The 15,725-nt window shown below is 36.8% G+C and overlaps 1 protein-coding gene across 3 annotated transcripts; it reads right to left on the reverse strand.

Moving 5' to 3' along the window:
- Positions 1-692: 692 nt before the first annotated feature.
- On the reverse strand, positions 693-15,662 carry LOC122577681 (sodium- and chloride-dependent GABA transporter ine). Of its 3 annotated transcripts, XM_043749148.1 has the most exons (12): positions 15,435-15,662; positions 13,701-14,505; positions 9,660-9,856; positions 5,711-5,845; positions 5,165-5,390; positions 4,700-4,967; positions 4,082-4,310; positions 3,620-3,732; positions 3,353-3,493; positions 2,944-3,144; positions 1,901-2,077; positions 693-1,809 (listed from the first exon to the last, which is right to left on the reverse strand). In XM_043749148.1, exons 2-12 carry the CDS (start codon positions 14,489-14,491, stop codon positions 1,639-1,641), a joined length of 2,649 nt encoding a protein of 882 aa, XP_043605083.1. In that variant the 5' UTR covers positions 14,492-14,505; positions 15,435-15,662; the 3' UTR covers positions 693-1,638. The 3 variants fall into 3 exon arrangements, with proteins under 3 accessions (XP_043605083.1, XP_043605085.1, XP_043605084.1); XM_043749150.1 differs by lacking the exons at positions 13,701-14,505; positions 15,435-15,662 and adding an exon at positions 13,306-13,643; XM_043749149.1 differs by lacking the exons at positions 13,701-14,505; positions 15,435-15,662 and adding an exon at positions 12,555-13,097.
- Between the last annotated feature and the right edge of the window lie 63 nt (positions 15,663-15,725).

Genomic DNA, 15,725 nt, shown 5'->3' on the forward strand with positions numbered 1-15,725 from the left:
TAAAATGAATAAAATGTACAATTACGACGAAACGTTAGCATTTGTACTCATTATTGTTTAACATATTCCTCTAAATATACGTCTATCGTTAATCGTAGTATATTAAACGACTATTATTTTACCTTTTCGGTGCGTTTGTATTGTATCTTATCAAGGTACCTTTCTATTACGAACGATGTTAAGTCGAACGATGATATTCTTATTATTACGTAATAGGAATGATCAACGATGGTAGTAACAGTGCTCTGTTTCGACTAACAATTCAACAACACGTATGCGAATTAATAATTGTAAAGTATGATGAAATATCCAATGTCTTTATGTATACAAAGCAGGCAAAAGTTTGTAAAATACGGTAACGTGCCTCTACGCTGTCAGACGTAACTACAATTTTTCCTAACGGTGATTTTTCTTATTCTAACCTACCGACATGGTATTATATTATATTACATTCAATTTATTGCGCTTTACATTCATTGTCAGTCCTATCGAAATAACTAAATATCGATTGATTTGAAAACGTCATGTATTAATATAAAGTGATCCTAAAAGTTATGGAGTATAGCGTTTTTGTTCATTTAAGTAAACAGAAAAACGGACAAAAAAATAATATTGTATTAATTAATTACTGCAACGATACGTAACCATATTCATGGTAACTTACTTACTACGTGGTAAATGCTTCCGATTTATTATGTTGTGCACATTTCTTTATTCACTTTACGATCCGCATACACATAAATGATATCGATTTAGTTTTTATATGGATGTATGAAAGAGTTCTCATTTCAAAATGACATATTAAAATGTGAAAGCAGAATATGCACTTGAATGTTTTCGGGAACGTGAGTCAGTTTAAATATCGTCCTCCATCGGCTTTGTGGAGTATCATAATTTTCTTTTTAATAGAAAATGAATAAATATTATAGACGTTACACGATATTTTGTTTCGACCAGTGAAATACAAAGTGCAGACCACAAAATATTTGCAATACGAATGTTACATTTCAGATATACGTACGCAATTTTCCAAGAAATAATTTAAAAAAAAAAAAAAGGGAGGAAAGTGACACTATATATCGTAATATCGTAAATTTACTGGTAAATGTGAATGAATGTATTTAATCTTATCATAAATTCACTTGTTTGCTAGAGTATAACGTCAACGCTGGTAGGTTTGAGCAAAACAATACTATTCTACTTTAATCGTTTGTTTACCGTAAAACCATGTATCCAGCGGCCGCGCTAAGTGGCTCGCGAACGTCCACGAGCCTCTTCCGTGGTTGGTGGATGCGCGTAGTATACAGAGCGAATTTTCTTTGAATTACTACTATGTATTACCTTCGGCACTAAAAAACGGTTTTACGTATTTGTGACACTTTTGTGCGACTAATGGCAGAAAGAGTCAGAAAAAATTACGAATTCGCCAACTTTGATACTCGTAAACCATCTTACTGCTGGCTTTGGTAGCATTTGTACGTTTTACAAAATTTTTACTAATAAACTCACGTGTGATACTAACGAAGAACAAAAAATTAACGGACATCAACTCTATCAGCTGAACGCATCATTCGTCTGTGTAAACACTTTATAAGACTCGTAATAAGTAATTTCGAATGATCCATGTCTGTCTGGGCATCATGTCTGGGATTTCGACAAAGGGGTAGTGATGCTCAATTGTATCGGACTGCTCGCGTCCTGTTGCTCTTTGATCATGTTGTCCTCAAAATTATGCAAGGACTCGTTACAGTATTCTTGGCCACAAATTTTGCATGCTTCGAAATGCGGTTTAATAGAGTTCCGTAATTTCTGAAAGACAAAGTAGGCAAATTACGGAGAGTGATGGCGCGTGGAATGAAATTTTAATCGGTGGCTCGCGCCATGGTTCGCGTTATCGTACCTCCGCACAAGTGTTGCCGTTGGCTCTGATGAACTCGTAGATAGCGAAAGCGGGAATGCAAATGAGCGAAAGAGAAGCTATTCCCCAACCGATCGCCTCTGCCCACCACGGGTACTTGTATTCGCCGTTGTGGTAGGTCGGTGGTTCATAATCAATTACGCTGAATACCCACACAGCCTGAAACAGAGATTTATGGGAATGTGGTGTGCGGCCGACGATGAGATTTCGTACAATTTTAAATTATCACGTGTTTATAACGTTGACAATTGTAACGTTGAGACGAAAATATGACATGCGTTTCCACACCGATTTCTTAATTATATATGTATATATATATATATATATTATTTTTATATAATTAATGCATTGAAATATAGTTTCAAAATAGAATATTTAACAATTATCTATTCTATACTTATCAATCTGCATTTACATGTGGTCATTTGCGATGACTGCTATTAACATAATCGATCTTGGGGACATTCATATCTATGATTTTAAGATTTATGTTTACGATGAGAGCTCGAATCGTTGGAAGAATATTAATGTTTCAAAATGAAACGTGTGATTATTACTTCTTAAAAGTTAATTAAAATGTTGACAAAGAGTTTCTAGCTTCTTGAGTACATTCGTAAAAACAAACTTCGGGGGAAATTTATTTCTTTGTCATAAAATATGACTTACGACTTTATCTTTTAAACTATCTTTATATAAAACATCTTGATAATATATCATTTAAAAAGATGACATTTAGAAGGATGACAAGAGAGCACATGAAATTGTTTTCAATGTTTTGCTGCCAGTTATCAATGTCTATATATAATTATATGTAATATTTTTTGTTAGTCGTGAAATCGTTTGATGAGGAGATTACGAATAACGAGGACAAAGTGAAGGCAACGAAGGAAATCGATACGATTAATTAACGCTAATTTCCATGATTAATTCTTATTTTTACTTCAATTTAGTTTTATTTTTACCGTTACTTGTTCGGATAAATTTAGTTGTTTACTTATTTTTAACAACATCATAATTAACTTTACCATGATAAGAAGGGGTGCAGCGATAAGCCAACAAAACCAGAAGTATGAGGACGGTGCACGTCCAGTCATTTCTTTTACGTTATTGCACAATCGTCTTACGCCATAACACCAGGATATCGCAATTACTTCGAAGAAAGCGAGAAACATTATCGATATCGAGGCGGCATAATGATCTATCAGTTGAAAGAAGTAAATGCCTCCCTGGAAATAGAAACGATACAAAAAATTTCGTTAGTGTAATTCTGATTATTATTCGCTTAATATTTATATAACGTTTAAAAAGGCAGTTCCCTTCTCTGTCATGATAGAAAGGTATAGGTTTTAGAGTCAAGTTCGATACGCGAATTTTCAGAACCAACTAATCCTACCAATCACGAATTAAATTAACATTATTAATAAAGCATCTTACCTGTGAGATATTAGGCAGACCAAATAGAAAGGATATGACGCATACTAAAAGTACTAACATTTCATGACACAAAAGATGACGTTTCACCCATTTCGGAAAACCATCCTGTATCGACGTTACAACCACTTCCACTATTGCAAACTGAAATTGTCGTAAAACAGAAAAATTATAATATAAACAGCAAAATTATTCGTGCATTTACTGTCGATCTTTGTGAACTTGGTGTTAATCTTTCACGCTATAAGTAATTAAATAAGTGATCCCTACCTGACTATTCAAAGAGAGGCAGACTAGCATAAAGAAAAATAACACGGCCCACACTTGCGATGCTGGCATCTTGGCTAACGCTTGCGGGTAAAGAACGAATACGAGGCCAGGTCCTTGAACGGAAATTATGATTTGTCTATAAAATTGTAGGAGAAGTTAATCTGACATTGATTGACACCACCCAGACGAAAAAAATATAGAATATTTTAGTTATATTTCATTAAGTAATCAATATTTTCACACATCATGTGTTTCGGGATGATAAAGTTTTATTTTTATGAGTAACGATATGTGTTAAAGAAATATAGAATGTTACAAGAAATGGTAATTTCATTGGCATCATCGTATTCAAAATAGTATACATATCGCTGACGTTAAAACATTTTATTGGAATACGTTATTTGTAGCGTAATATTAAGACTGAAATTAATTGCTAAGTACGAGATAGATGTTTTTACGTACCATCTGTTAAAACAGCTTCGACAGACATATTTTGTTCGAGAGCGATGTTGCCGATGGTTGCGAATGAAAATATTCCAACGAGTAGGCTACTGAACGCGTTTATGAGAGAAACGGCCACGCTATCCACTAGGATGGTGTTATGGAACTTGTTGTAACTGGCAAAACATATCATCGAACCAAACGCTATGCCTACAGAATTGAAAATTTGAGCGGTTGCGTAGATCCAAACCTATACGCGACACAATAATTTCATGAGATTACCATGATAATTACCATAATTTTACATTTACGTATGCGAAGTGCACAAAACCAACAACAACTATCTTAATATAAAAAATGTTTTATTATCCAACTTGGTTAATATCGATAAAAGTATAGCTAATGCTTTTTGTCAGAATGCTTTTTCTAATTGAACGATTAACAGAACAATGAATACAAGTTAAAGTGTTAACGGTGATAAAGATTAAGATAAAGACTTGAAACATGTAAATAAAATTAGCTATATTCTTTGTTAGCTTTAGACTGTCACGCTAAAATAACTCGGATCCTGCGTGCATTGTCAAGGCGATATTATCGAGCGTATTTTAAAGAGCGAAGAAAGACTTCTTCTTGGGTTACCTTTGCGTCGCCAAGCAGCTCCCAACGTGGGTGAAAGAAAAATTGCAGGCCCTTGTCAGCACCTTCAAGGGTAAGGGACCGCATGAGGAAGACGACGATTAAAAGAAGTGGCAGAGTCGCGGTCAGGTATCTCACTTGTGCCGACGATTTTATAGACTTCCAAACGGAGAAATATACCATAATCCAGGCAGTAATCAGGCAAGCAACAAGCTCCCATCTTAAGGCCCCGGAATCTTCGATTCCATTACTAATTTGAAGAACTTTGTTGCTAAATTGCCAAAAGACAGGGGGGAAAAAAACAAATGAATATTCACAATTTACAATCGATTCTAAGCGATTATAATTAAATACTCTGAACAGTTACTTAATATTGACGAAACTATTCTGACCTGTAGGAACTTATTTAAAAGTCAGAATGACTGGAAATACGTGACCGATAACTAATTTCGTAACTAAAAAGATTACTCAAAAAATTCTTCGGCCGGCGTTCTAGAAGCGTTTGGTCTTGTTCTATTATCGATGGCACTGTAACTAGGTAACCAACATGCCAGAGTGTTCCATGAGTTGCCGCACTCAGACCACGGTTGCTTTGCTTTGAACGCCGCAAAGAAATAATATATGGCGTAGGCTATTATCACATTATGGTAGGTTGACATCAAAAATGATATTACTACCGAAGACAAGCCAGCCCCTGTTTTAAAAACACAAAATCGATTTGTTTTTGTTCGGTTTCTAGTATTATGGAAGGATTAGCGAATAATGATCGTGCTACTGTCAACAAATTTCGATACAAAAATATTATCTTGCAAATGTGTACTGACACCAAAGAAACGGTGTCACGGAAGGAAGTATCCAAAATGATTTCTGTCGCTAAAATATTTATATCTTATTTAATTCATCCTTTAGCTTTGAAAGAAAGCGATTGTTTTGTTTAAAGAGTACTATATCTTTATCGTAAATAAGACTAATGTTATAGAATTCTATGATAGAAATAAACTGTTGATACGATACCTTTAAATAAAGGACAAATTTGACCGAGAGCACCGATCGGTCCTCGTCGTGTGAATTGTCCAATACTAAGTTCCATGTACAATAATGGTACCCCGCATACTATAAGTATTAGGAAGTAAGGTATCAAGAACACCCCTGAAAAATTTGATAAAAAATATCATTCAACTTTAGTCGGTCGAGACGTTTGAAAATAATTTCAATGTAGTGATTTATAAGAACGCATGCCATTTATGGCACATATTATCTTCCTAAACGTACAACGATATCGAAAAATGTTTCAGATACAAATTAAATCACCCTCGTGTTTCTTCTATGTGTCCATCCACAAGAGAACTAATACCAGTTCAGATTATACGTCGATCGAAGCTTTTTAATTTATATCTGAAACTGTTTCTCGTATCGTTAATAGTTGCGAAACTGGTCGATTTAAATAAGGCACTCTATATAAGTTATATTTACTGCTACAAAATAGAAAAAAACAGCAGGCTCTCTATAACTCCGTTAATTAAAAATTGTTGAAAAGCCTGAAAAAATCCTATATATTTCAGTCAAACTTCGCAAACGAGACAAAAAATCTATGAGATCAAAGCTTTATAAATTTATCTAACAATTTTGTAACATTCTCTACTCGTATTTTAAGCCAGCGTTTATGACAATGTCAATGATTGTGAAGTTTAAATTTATTTCGAGTTAAAAAGAGACATATTTAAGCATATGTTATTGTACCATCTATAAAATGTAATTACATATAATGTTTATAATTCGTCATTATAGTGTAGGACCTGGCATTCCTGTGGATTAATCCTACCTTTCCTAATCCCTTTACGTGTTCGTGAAATAAAAACGTTGTTACTAAATCTGCGTGTAATATGGATATATTAAAGGTTGCATTAAACACGACTCATACGTAATAGTACTCCTCGTTAATCGTCATTCTGTGGGCAGTAACAAGGTCACTGGATGTAACTCTTTATTCGTAATAAACGACGATCACAGTCCGGTGGATTACGACTTAATTTGGGAACAGGCATTTAGTTCGGCCAAATTGCTGAAATGCGTCATTGCTTTTCACGACAGGTTGTATACGCACGAATCTCGTTTTCAAAATACTGTCATATTTCATATTGATCAGCTTCGTGAGTGGTGGCTCGTGCCGCGAGGTCCTACAATTTCTCGAACTGAGCAAATTTATTCGCTTCTTTTTCTCAACGAATGCCGTAATAGATACGGAAGCACTTTTCCGTGCTAGTGCAATGTTTCAGAACGAGAACATTCAAACGAATGTTAGTCGTGCAATTGATTAGAAACAATTAGACAAAGTTAGAAACAGCTGAAAGATAGATGATTTAACTAGATAGATGGGTTAAAGATATTAGAATATGCGTATTTGTGTTCTCTCGGAGGAAGGCAAAAGTTCGCGAAAGTTCGCAAAAGTTGATCACTCTTTTGTCTCAGAGTTCCGAATTAATATTTTTCTCATTAATTTTCTCTAGAAAATATTTTATAATAAATTTCAAGAAATACCTGTTGCAATATTTCGAATTCATTTTCTACATACTACAGAGATTATCGTTTCCGGTTGTAGCACTGAAATAATTCGTGTCGTATCATTGCATCTCACGCACATGTAAATTAATTCTACGAATGTTGTATCGTGCTAGTCGAACAAATCAGGCAGCAGTCTGATTTGACTTCGTGATTCACGCTGCAATTCAATTAATAAGATAATCGTTCTATCGATTTTTCTTCGATTGTGATTTTTAAAAGAATTTCTTAATTTTCTCGCATCTATCTTTGGTCCACTAGTCGAATATTCTTCGTATTTCGTTAATTTATGAGCGTAGGGACAGCCTCGCAAGTTCCAGTATTCCATTCTTTGATCAGAAGCGGATATTTGAACGTGAGAATTCAGCAGGCACTGTTAATATATATGTATCTCTCTAAGTAGAAGTGATAACGTTAATTTTCGTCGAGTTATTCACTCCTTCCTTCTGGCGCGGATTTTTCTATGAAAACGTAAATGAACACCGGTCGCATAAATGCGCCACGAGCCACATGCAAATCAGAGTACTTTATCTCGTGTTCTATGAATCTCCGTTTCAGTCAACGCTTTTTCAACATTCTTTATATCTTTTTGAGAAAGTAAAATATTTATATGACGTACAAAGTACGATCTCTTTCATAAATAAAAAATGCCACGCTTCTCTATCTTTATTAAAAACTGTTATTTCAAATGTTGCGCATAAATAAATTTCGTTTCATGGATCCACTATAATGCTATGCGGTAAGCATATGTATAAATTACATGTCTATTTATTCTTTTTCAATTGTGTTATACTATTTATTTATATTTATATCATTCGCGGATTAAAAAAGAGATTCTAATTAATTATATCCTTTTTTGCTATAAGCAACCAAACTTTTAGTTTGAAGTATTTGAAGATATCGATAAACAATCATTCCGTTATAAACGAAAATAACCAGCAATAATCTCTGGAAAATCATTATGTCTAAATGTTAATTTGGTGTTCCAACTTCCAACTTCGATTTAGAGATGCTCGTGACAATTAACCGAATCTTTTGGTCAGCGGGATCGATCGCCGTTTGTTATTAAAGGAGGCATGCTAGTTGGCCAGGTTAAAATCAAACCGTACCACACGCTCTGGTTTTCCGGTCATCCAATTTAACGAACGGTTGGTCGAAATGATACTTGACCGATTATTTCCACCGGTGTCATTGAAATCATTTACGATGCTCGCTGGTTTAGCTACGTTCCGGCAAGGTCATGTATCAAGTTCCGCGGGCGAATTGCTCCATGTCCGGACTTGGTCGAGATGGTCTCGTACTTTGAAAATTACCGGTAACAAGATACGCACTCGTGTTACGGCTTGCCGAACAGAGAGAATGCATGTCCTTGCTCTGAATATGTTTGGTATAATGTCGCGCAAAGAGGGATGTTGCAGAAAAATGGCCGCGAAACGCCCTTGACAGCTGACATTCAGACCATCCGCGGGAATATTTTTATGGAAAACTATCGCCTCCTTTGTCTTCTGCTTCACAATTAGAAAGGTAATACTGCGGTATTTATTTTCTTGCTATTTTAGGCACACGTTTAGAAAAAAAATGATTCCATACCGCGATAAATATCAAACAGTTCCGTACGAACATTAATTTGAACGCGTGGCACCTTTATTTTCATGGCATAAGATATGCGATATATCGCGCACTAATGCGCGCCTCTGCACAGGAAGTATGTTATATATTACAGGAGAATAACATTGAGTATATCATTTTCTTTTTTCTATACATTTTCTATACTTTTCGTTTATATTAAAGTAAAACAGTTATAGTCTCGATTTTTTACTAAAGTGAACTACGAAATGAGTACGAATTTACGAGTACACGTGAAATTTTAAACGGCCTCTCTCAGGCAGCGATATAAGACTGAAAACTCATACATATTATGTAACGCATTGGTTTAGAAAATTTTTCTTTCGATAATTATTCGTTCGTTCTTTATTTAAGTGTCACGTCTAACACCAGCAATGACAATACTAAACACGTATTCTTATCACTGGCACGCTACTTATAGCGAGCGTATGTATGTCACAACGATAATCTAGCACGTACAAATTTGTTTTAAACCATCTGCTTGAAGTGTTGTCGCGAAAATAAATACGCGATCAAAGCATATTACGAGAGAGGCGATCAAACCTACTCGAACTAATTGCAATTATACTTGCCTGATTTTACTATTCGTTCTAGATTCTATTTGTTTATCTCGACATTTACTTAATTTTGTATCGCTATTTAGAAATAGTAGAACGTAAATCTATTACAGACTCTGCATTACTAGATTTCGACTTGAGTAAAAGTGAAATTTTCTCGAAAAGAGAGAAAGCTTGTTATCCTCCCGAGTGAAATTATGTAAACGTATGCAGATACTCACCACCGCCACTTTTGTAACACAGGTAAGGAAACCTCCAAACATTTCCGAGACCAACAGAGTAACCGATACAAGCAAGGACAAATTGAACTTTGTTGGCCCAGTGTGGGCGTCTCGATTGCCTGTAGTCCCCGGGGTCTTCAGCGTCATCTTCGGCATCATCGAAGCTGGTACACACGGACAGATCATCCTCGAACGATCTGAAATCGAATCGATATCCCCATTTCGATTATTATGTAGAAATACATGCACAGAAATACATAATATGTGAATTACATTATTCAGAGGTACAGATCATATAGAATTTTGCAGTAAAATTAATCGAAAATGCAGAAAATTGACACGTTTTCTGAAAAAAGCAAGATATTTTCAAATATTTTATACAATTTTAACCAGAGAAACTGATTATCTCTTACTATTTAAGAACTATCGTAGATTTTAGAAAGTAGAACATAGACTTATATATTTTTTAGAAACCGATGTTAGAAATATAATTAAAAATTTTTTTATCAATTATTAACAACGCAAGTCGTATATTTCAGTTTAAATTTAATACAATACCCCTTGTTTAACTGCTTTGTTAAAAAAATAGAAACAATAAAGATTGTCTGAGAACAGATACAGTATCTCCATACTATATGTACGTATAGTGTTATCATTGAAACAAGCCATATTCTAATTTTAACATGCTATTCCATTACACGTACATCGTTAGAAATGTCAAAACAGTTCGAACGCACTTGACATAAATTAGATATTGGAGGGACAATCAGTTTACACAGAGCATATAACGAACGACATTATGCAAGTTTATCAATCTCTCGATATACATACGTTCTATTTGTCGATCTGAAGACGACATGCCTTCTGTCAAACACGTCAGGCATGATACTAACTGACACCGTACTTTACGAACATCTATGGTTAAAAAACCGATGGAAAGTATTTCGAGTTCCATTTATGCTACATTCAGAAATTCTTCTCTTCTACATACGTCCTTCTATGTACTTACGAAACTTATGACAAACCGGTTATCTTTATCCGTCGTTTCTTCTAGAACCAAGGATCCTAAACCAACGGAGGTTTACGTGTTTGATTTATCATAATCGTTAGGAGGACGTGAAAATTTACCGCGCATTTATTTTGATGAACGCCAACGAAAAAAAAAGAGAAAAAAAGAGAAAAGAAGAAAGGAGAAAGAATGAAAATCGAGCCACGAGGGGTCCTTATTATGATTAACGATCGTGCGAAACAGGGGTACCTACAACCGTAGCGACCAACAACCTTGATACCCGTGTATTATATAAGCGGCAAGAATGAAGAAGAATTTTTACGAGTTTATCGTGTTCATGGTATCCGACGCGGTAGATGCAGAAGTGATGTCGTACTATGACGGTGAGAGTTATGGCAATTGACAGAGCACGATAATACATACGACACACCTGTGCAAATTCCCCGGGCATTTCGTAATGTAAAAACAATGTGTAATGGCTATGCGACTTGCAGGGCAATAATAATAAGTTATTACATATACATATACGTGTCATAACTAAATTACAAACGAAGATACAACATCCATTGCAGCGCAATTCCGACGTTGTTTTGTTTGCAAGCGCGTTAACAGCTGTAGGAACAGCTGTCGTAAAAATAGAATTCTAAATCTTTGCCTTCTTCGTGTGAAATTTAACCTGCAGGTTCGCCAGACGTGATAACGAATTGGATTAACGATTTGCGCGTAGATTGAAAGTCACTTTTGAAAAACGTAGTCCATGATAAACGAATTTATTCTAGAAAGAATAATAATATTTAAATACGGAATGCGCGGTATTGATCACAGAATAATCAACAATTTTATGACGATTACAATTAATTTTTATGATATTACGAATCCAGTAAATTTTATTAACCGTGCGTCCTATCCATACAGTAAATTTTAGCGGGAAACAAATCAAACAAAAAAATTAATATTTGGTTAGCATATCACGGTAATTAAGTGCGTTTACGGAAGGATTGCGCATGACATAACTGAAATTGGAATCAATCGATTTATGATATGTAAACTCGTTTATCACGCGTCTAATCAAACACTTTGTTATTAGTACAATGCTTTGAAGCTATTTGGATATAAAGGCAAATATTTTGTCCCTACAGCCGTTCTCTTCTCGAATATTTCAAATGTTTTAATACTGATTGAACTTAGCGAACCCTGATTTCTAACTTGAGAAAAAAGTTTAAATAGTATCTTACATAATTCTTCATCTCCCGCATTTGACCTCCTAATGGATGATTTGAAAACTGAATTTAAAAATTTGTATGAATTTTATGTAGATAATTCTTATAACGAATCGCAATAAAGATGAGGACGAGTTTAATAAAATAAACTTGATAAAAAAAATCTATATTAAACGGTATTTTAAATGTTACCGATTGTTCAATGTTCAAAAACTGTCAATGAAACGTATTAAGGAATAACTGAATAATTCGACGAAAATACAAACTGCGCTCTAACATTCGACCGAGAAATTGACTTTCGATGAGAATCAAAGCTAAATTAATCAAGCAAAATACCTATCAAATATCATCAAATTCGCTATACGTTAGCTTCAAGTTGGATTCATTTTTCTCTAATCGCAAGTATTTGCTTCTTAACGATAAATAGACCCGTTTAGAATCTGCTAGCTGCAGGTGAAGTCAACACGGCCAATTAGGCGAGTCGTTTCGCGTTGAATTCATTACCGCGGCCTATAGAAATTTCGAATGTGGAACAGCAATTACGACTCTTTAAACGGACCACTCCGATTTCAATGGAGGAAGCGAGGCAGCTACAACAATATACCGCATGAACACCTACTTATAACAAAAGTATGGACTTACATTGTACACCTATTATCCACTTACGTCTCTGGGACAATACGCTGGAATTGCAGTGCCTGGATGACGAGACCATGCTTTACAAGCAGTTCGGATGTACGCGGCATCTCTTGCCACCGAAATCTTGACTTAGACAAGCATAACAGCTTCGTTTACATCGCCAGCGCGTTTTAAACAATTTCCAAGATAAGAACTTATATTCGCACTGCCTCTAACTTACGTGTTCCTAGATCCGAAGTGCTGTTCACTCTTAACTCGAAATACAATTTGCTAGATACTACTCGCCAATATTTGTCTAACGAAGAGAAGTTTAAGTACGGGAAGATAACTGAAACGAAGGTTATTGGTTATCGAGAACTATATATCGCGAGATGCGTGTTACGAGCCAACTGAACCAAATGCATCACAGGTCTCACTTTTACGGAGCTAAGCTACCGCAGCAAAAGAAAACAGCGTCTTCTGTTGTTTGTCCTTATCGTTAGGCGGCAAATGTGAATCATTCGAGAACCATGAAAAATGAACATTATTTTTTACTTCTTGGAAGTATTCTGTCTGACTTCTTTTGACTTGCGATTCGATCCTTTTTTTCTTTTCTTTTTTTTTTTTTTTTTTCAGTACATCGATGAATCATCGAAATGTAACATTTAGTGGATATCTTCTGTTTCCTACATCGCACAATCCACGTATAAACTAAACTACATATGAAACGTATAATCTGCATATAACTGCAACAAGTTGTAAGCATGGTTTAAACAATTTTTAATTAAAGTAAACTTACTTCATCGTTAAAACTATCTCTCTTGCCGACTTCATCCGAGTTACCCCGTTACGTAGAGAAACAAACAATAACAATCAATCATCTGCATCTAACATCGCCAATTACCAATTATCACTGAACAACATCGTAACTATAGAGTAGCTAACGGCAAGATAACGGCTATCTTATCAAACTCCATCAGCCTAGCCTAGTCTTGCCGAACCGAATCCTCTTCCGGCCAACGAGCAGTAATCCTCGCTATAGAGCAAAGCTTAAGCTCCGGCGAGCGTAAAGGCATCGAATGAAAACCGCATGCAGGAAGTTGGAGAAGGAGGAACTGCGGAACATGATTCATAGTCCGCTCCTTCCGACGCTTCTCGCCGAGACGCGCACGTTAGATAATGTAGCTCACTTACGGCGGCGGATGTACCATGTTAAGCAGCTCCGACGGCGAAGTGAGAACTCTACGTATCGTGAGCTTCCGGCCGTTGGAAGAACCCATGCCGATCGATGCTAGAGAGCGTATAGAGACGGAATCGGGAAGCGTTCGCACGTGGGTTTGCCCGTTTCCATCAGAGAACACGATCGATGCCCAGCTGGCCGCCGGTGGATGATACTGGTGCTGATGTTCATCCATCGTCGGATTAGATTTCACCGATCTTACGCTGGAGCAGCGATGTCGCGTACCATGCGAGTCGATCCCTCGAACGGATCTAAGTATACCCTGCGGTATGTCGCGATGCAGCCTATTCTCCGTTTGACCGACTTGGTCCCCTGACTTTGATTGTTGAAGTCGAGAGTACGTTTTCTCGTGGACGCTGTTGCTACTGTCGTTTCGAGGGATGGTTTTCTTTACGGTGCCGTTACAGTGCAGGATACTCGAGCTCGTAGGGGTAATGATGATCTTTCGAGCGGTCGACTCGGTAGCACTTAGTAAACGACCCCTTTCCTCGGACGGTGAATCCGAATCGACGTCGTGATGCTGATGATGCTGATAGTGCTGGTGTTCTATCCTTATCACATCAGGATCCATATCGTCCGAGGTATCCTCCTCCTCCGGCATCGTGCTCATCTTGCGCACGCAGCTGCTCTGCTTGCCGATCACGCTCTGCAGACGAACACTGTTGCCGTGCGCATTCGTCTTGCCCGCGATCGTGTTGTTGCTGTCGTTGCCGTTGACGCCGCTGTTGCTGTCCGTGGCATTCATGATGGCATGGCGATCTAATGGAAGAAAGAGAGAAGAGGAGAATCACATACAGAGAGAGATAGATAGATAGACAGATAGATAGATATATATATATATATAGAGAGAGAGAGAGAGAGAGAAACACACACACACACACACACACACACACACAGAAGTAGCGATCGAGTGAGCCCAGGTGAGAGAGGGAGAAAGAGGCGATGTGTGTCTGTGCGTGTGTGTGTGTGTGTGTGCGCCTGTTTGTGCAGAGAAGAGTCTACACAGAATACTTGCACGAACTTCCGGTAATTTCATTGATGTAAGGAAACGCGAAAACATTCACGGACAATTCGTTAAAAGATTCGATCAGATTTGACCCTTACCTTACACGATTGCAGTGAAAAACTGTTCGAGACTTTTGCGCTCTCCATGTTCACAGTATCACAATCGCTTGAAACTTCGAATTATCAATTTTTTACGATGATTTATTATTACCAATAAAGATTTTAATTACCATACGTGTAATTATTTTTATCTCACGCGATGGACCCATTTACCAACATACGTTTGTACTTATAACGCAACCGTACACAAAGATAAAGTGTATGAAGCACCTTTAATCGCGTCGTATTAAGATTTACAGTGATGATATCAAAGACCGCACGACGTGACGGCCTACAGTTACGACTCAGAATCTGTCGTCTTCTCCCGAAATTTATAAACACCGAGTTGAATGAAAACATCAGCTCTGAATCGATGCAACGATTCATTCAAAACTAATTCGAACAGAATGTTCTTCTTGTAGCATGCAGTAAACACAGCAAGCATGCAGCAAACGAGAAACAAAAATTAAGACGTATACTTTTGATACTTCTAGCGTAAAATGTCACAGAAAAATACATATTATGAGACAAAGATACGCGTACATCAACGAAGCTACAAAGATCACGTGTTATCGAGTCAGTACCTGTCAGATCGAAGAGGGCCTCGACCGGATCGATTGCATTCCAACGAAGTCACTGAGATCCATCGATGTACAGAGAGTTGATAACAGGGATACGCAATCGTCCACGTGGAACTGTGACGTTTTGTGATTGACAAAAGTTTCGGTGGTCGTTTGGGAACGTGAAATACGTCCCGGTGGAATAGTCGCTAAAATCGGAACGACCGTTGTCGCGGCTGCACGCGATTACTATACGTCGACGTCGCGTCACAACGGCGTTGTGTATGCCGATCTTGCGTCAGCAACCGTGACAAA

Source organism: Bombus pyrosoma, linkage group LG2 (genome assembly GCF_014825855.1).
Source record: "Bombus pyrosoma isolate SC7728 linkage group LG2, ASM1482585v1, whole genome shotgun sequence".
In the NCBI taxonomy this organism is placed as follows: Eukaryota; Metazoa; Arthropoda; class Insecta; order Hymenoptera; family Apidae; genus Bombus; species Bombus pyrosoma.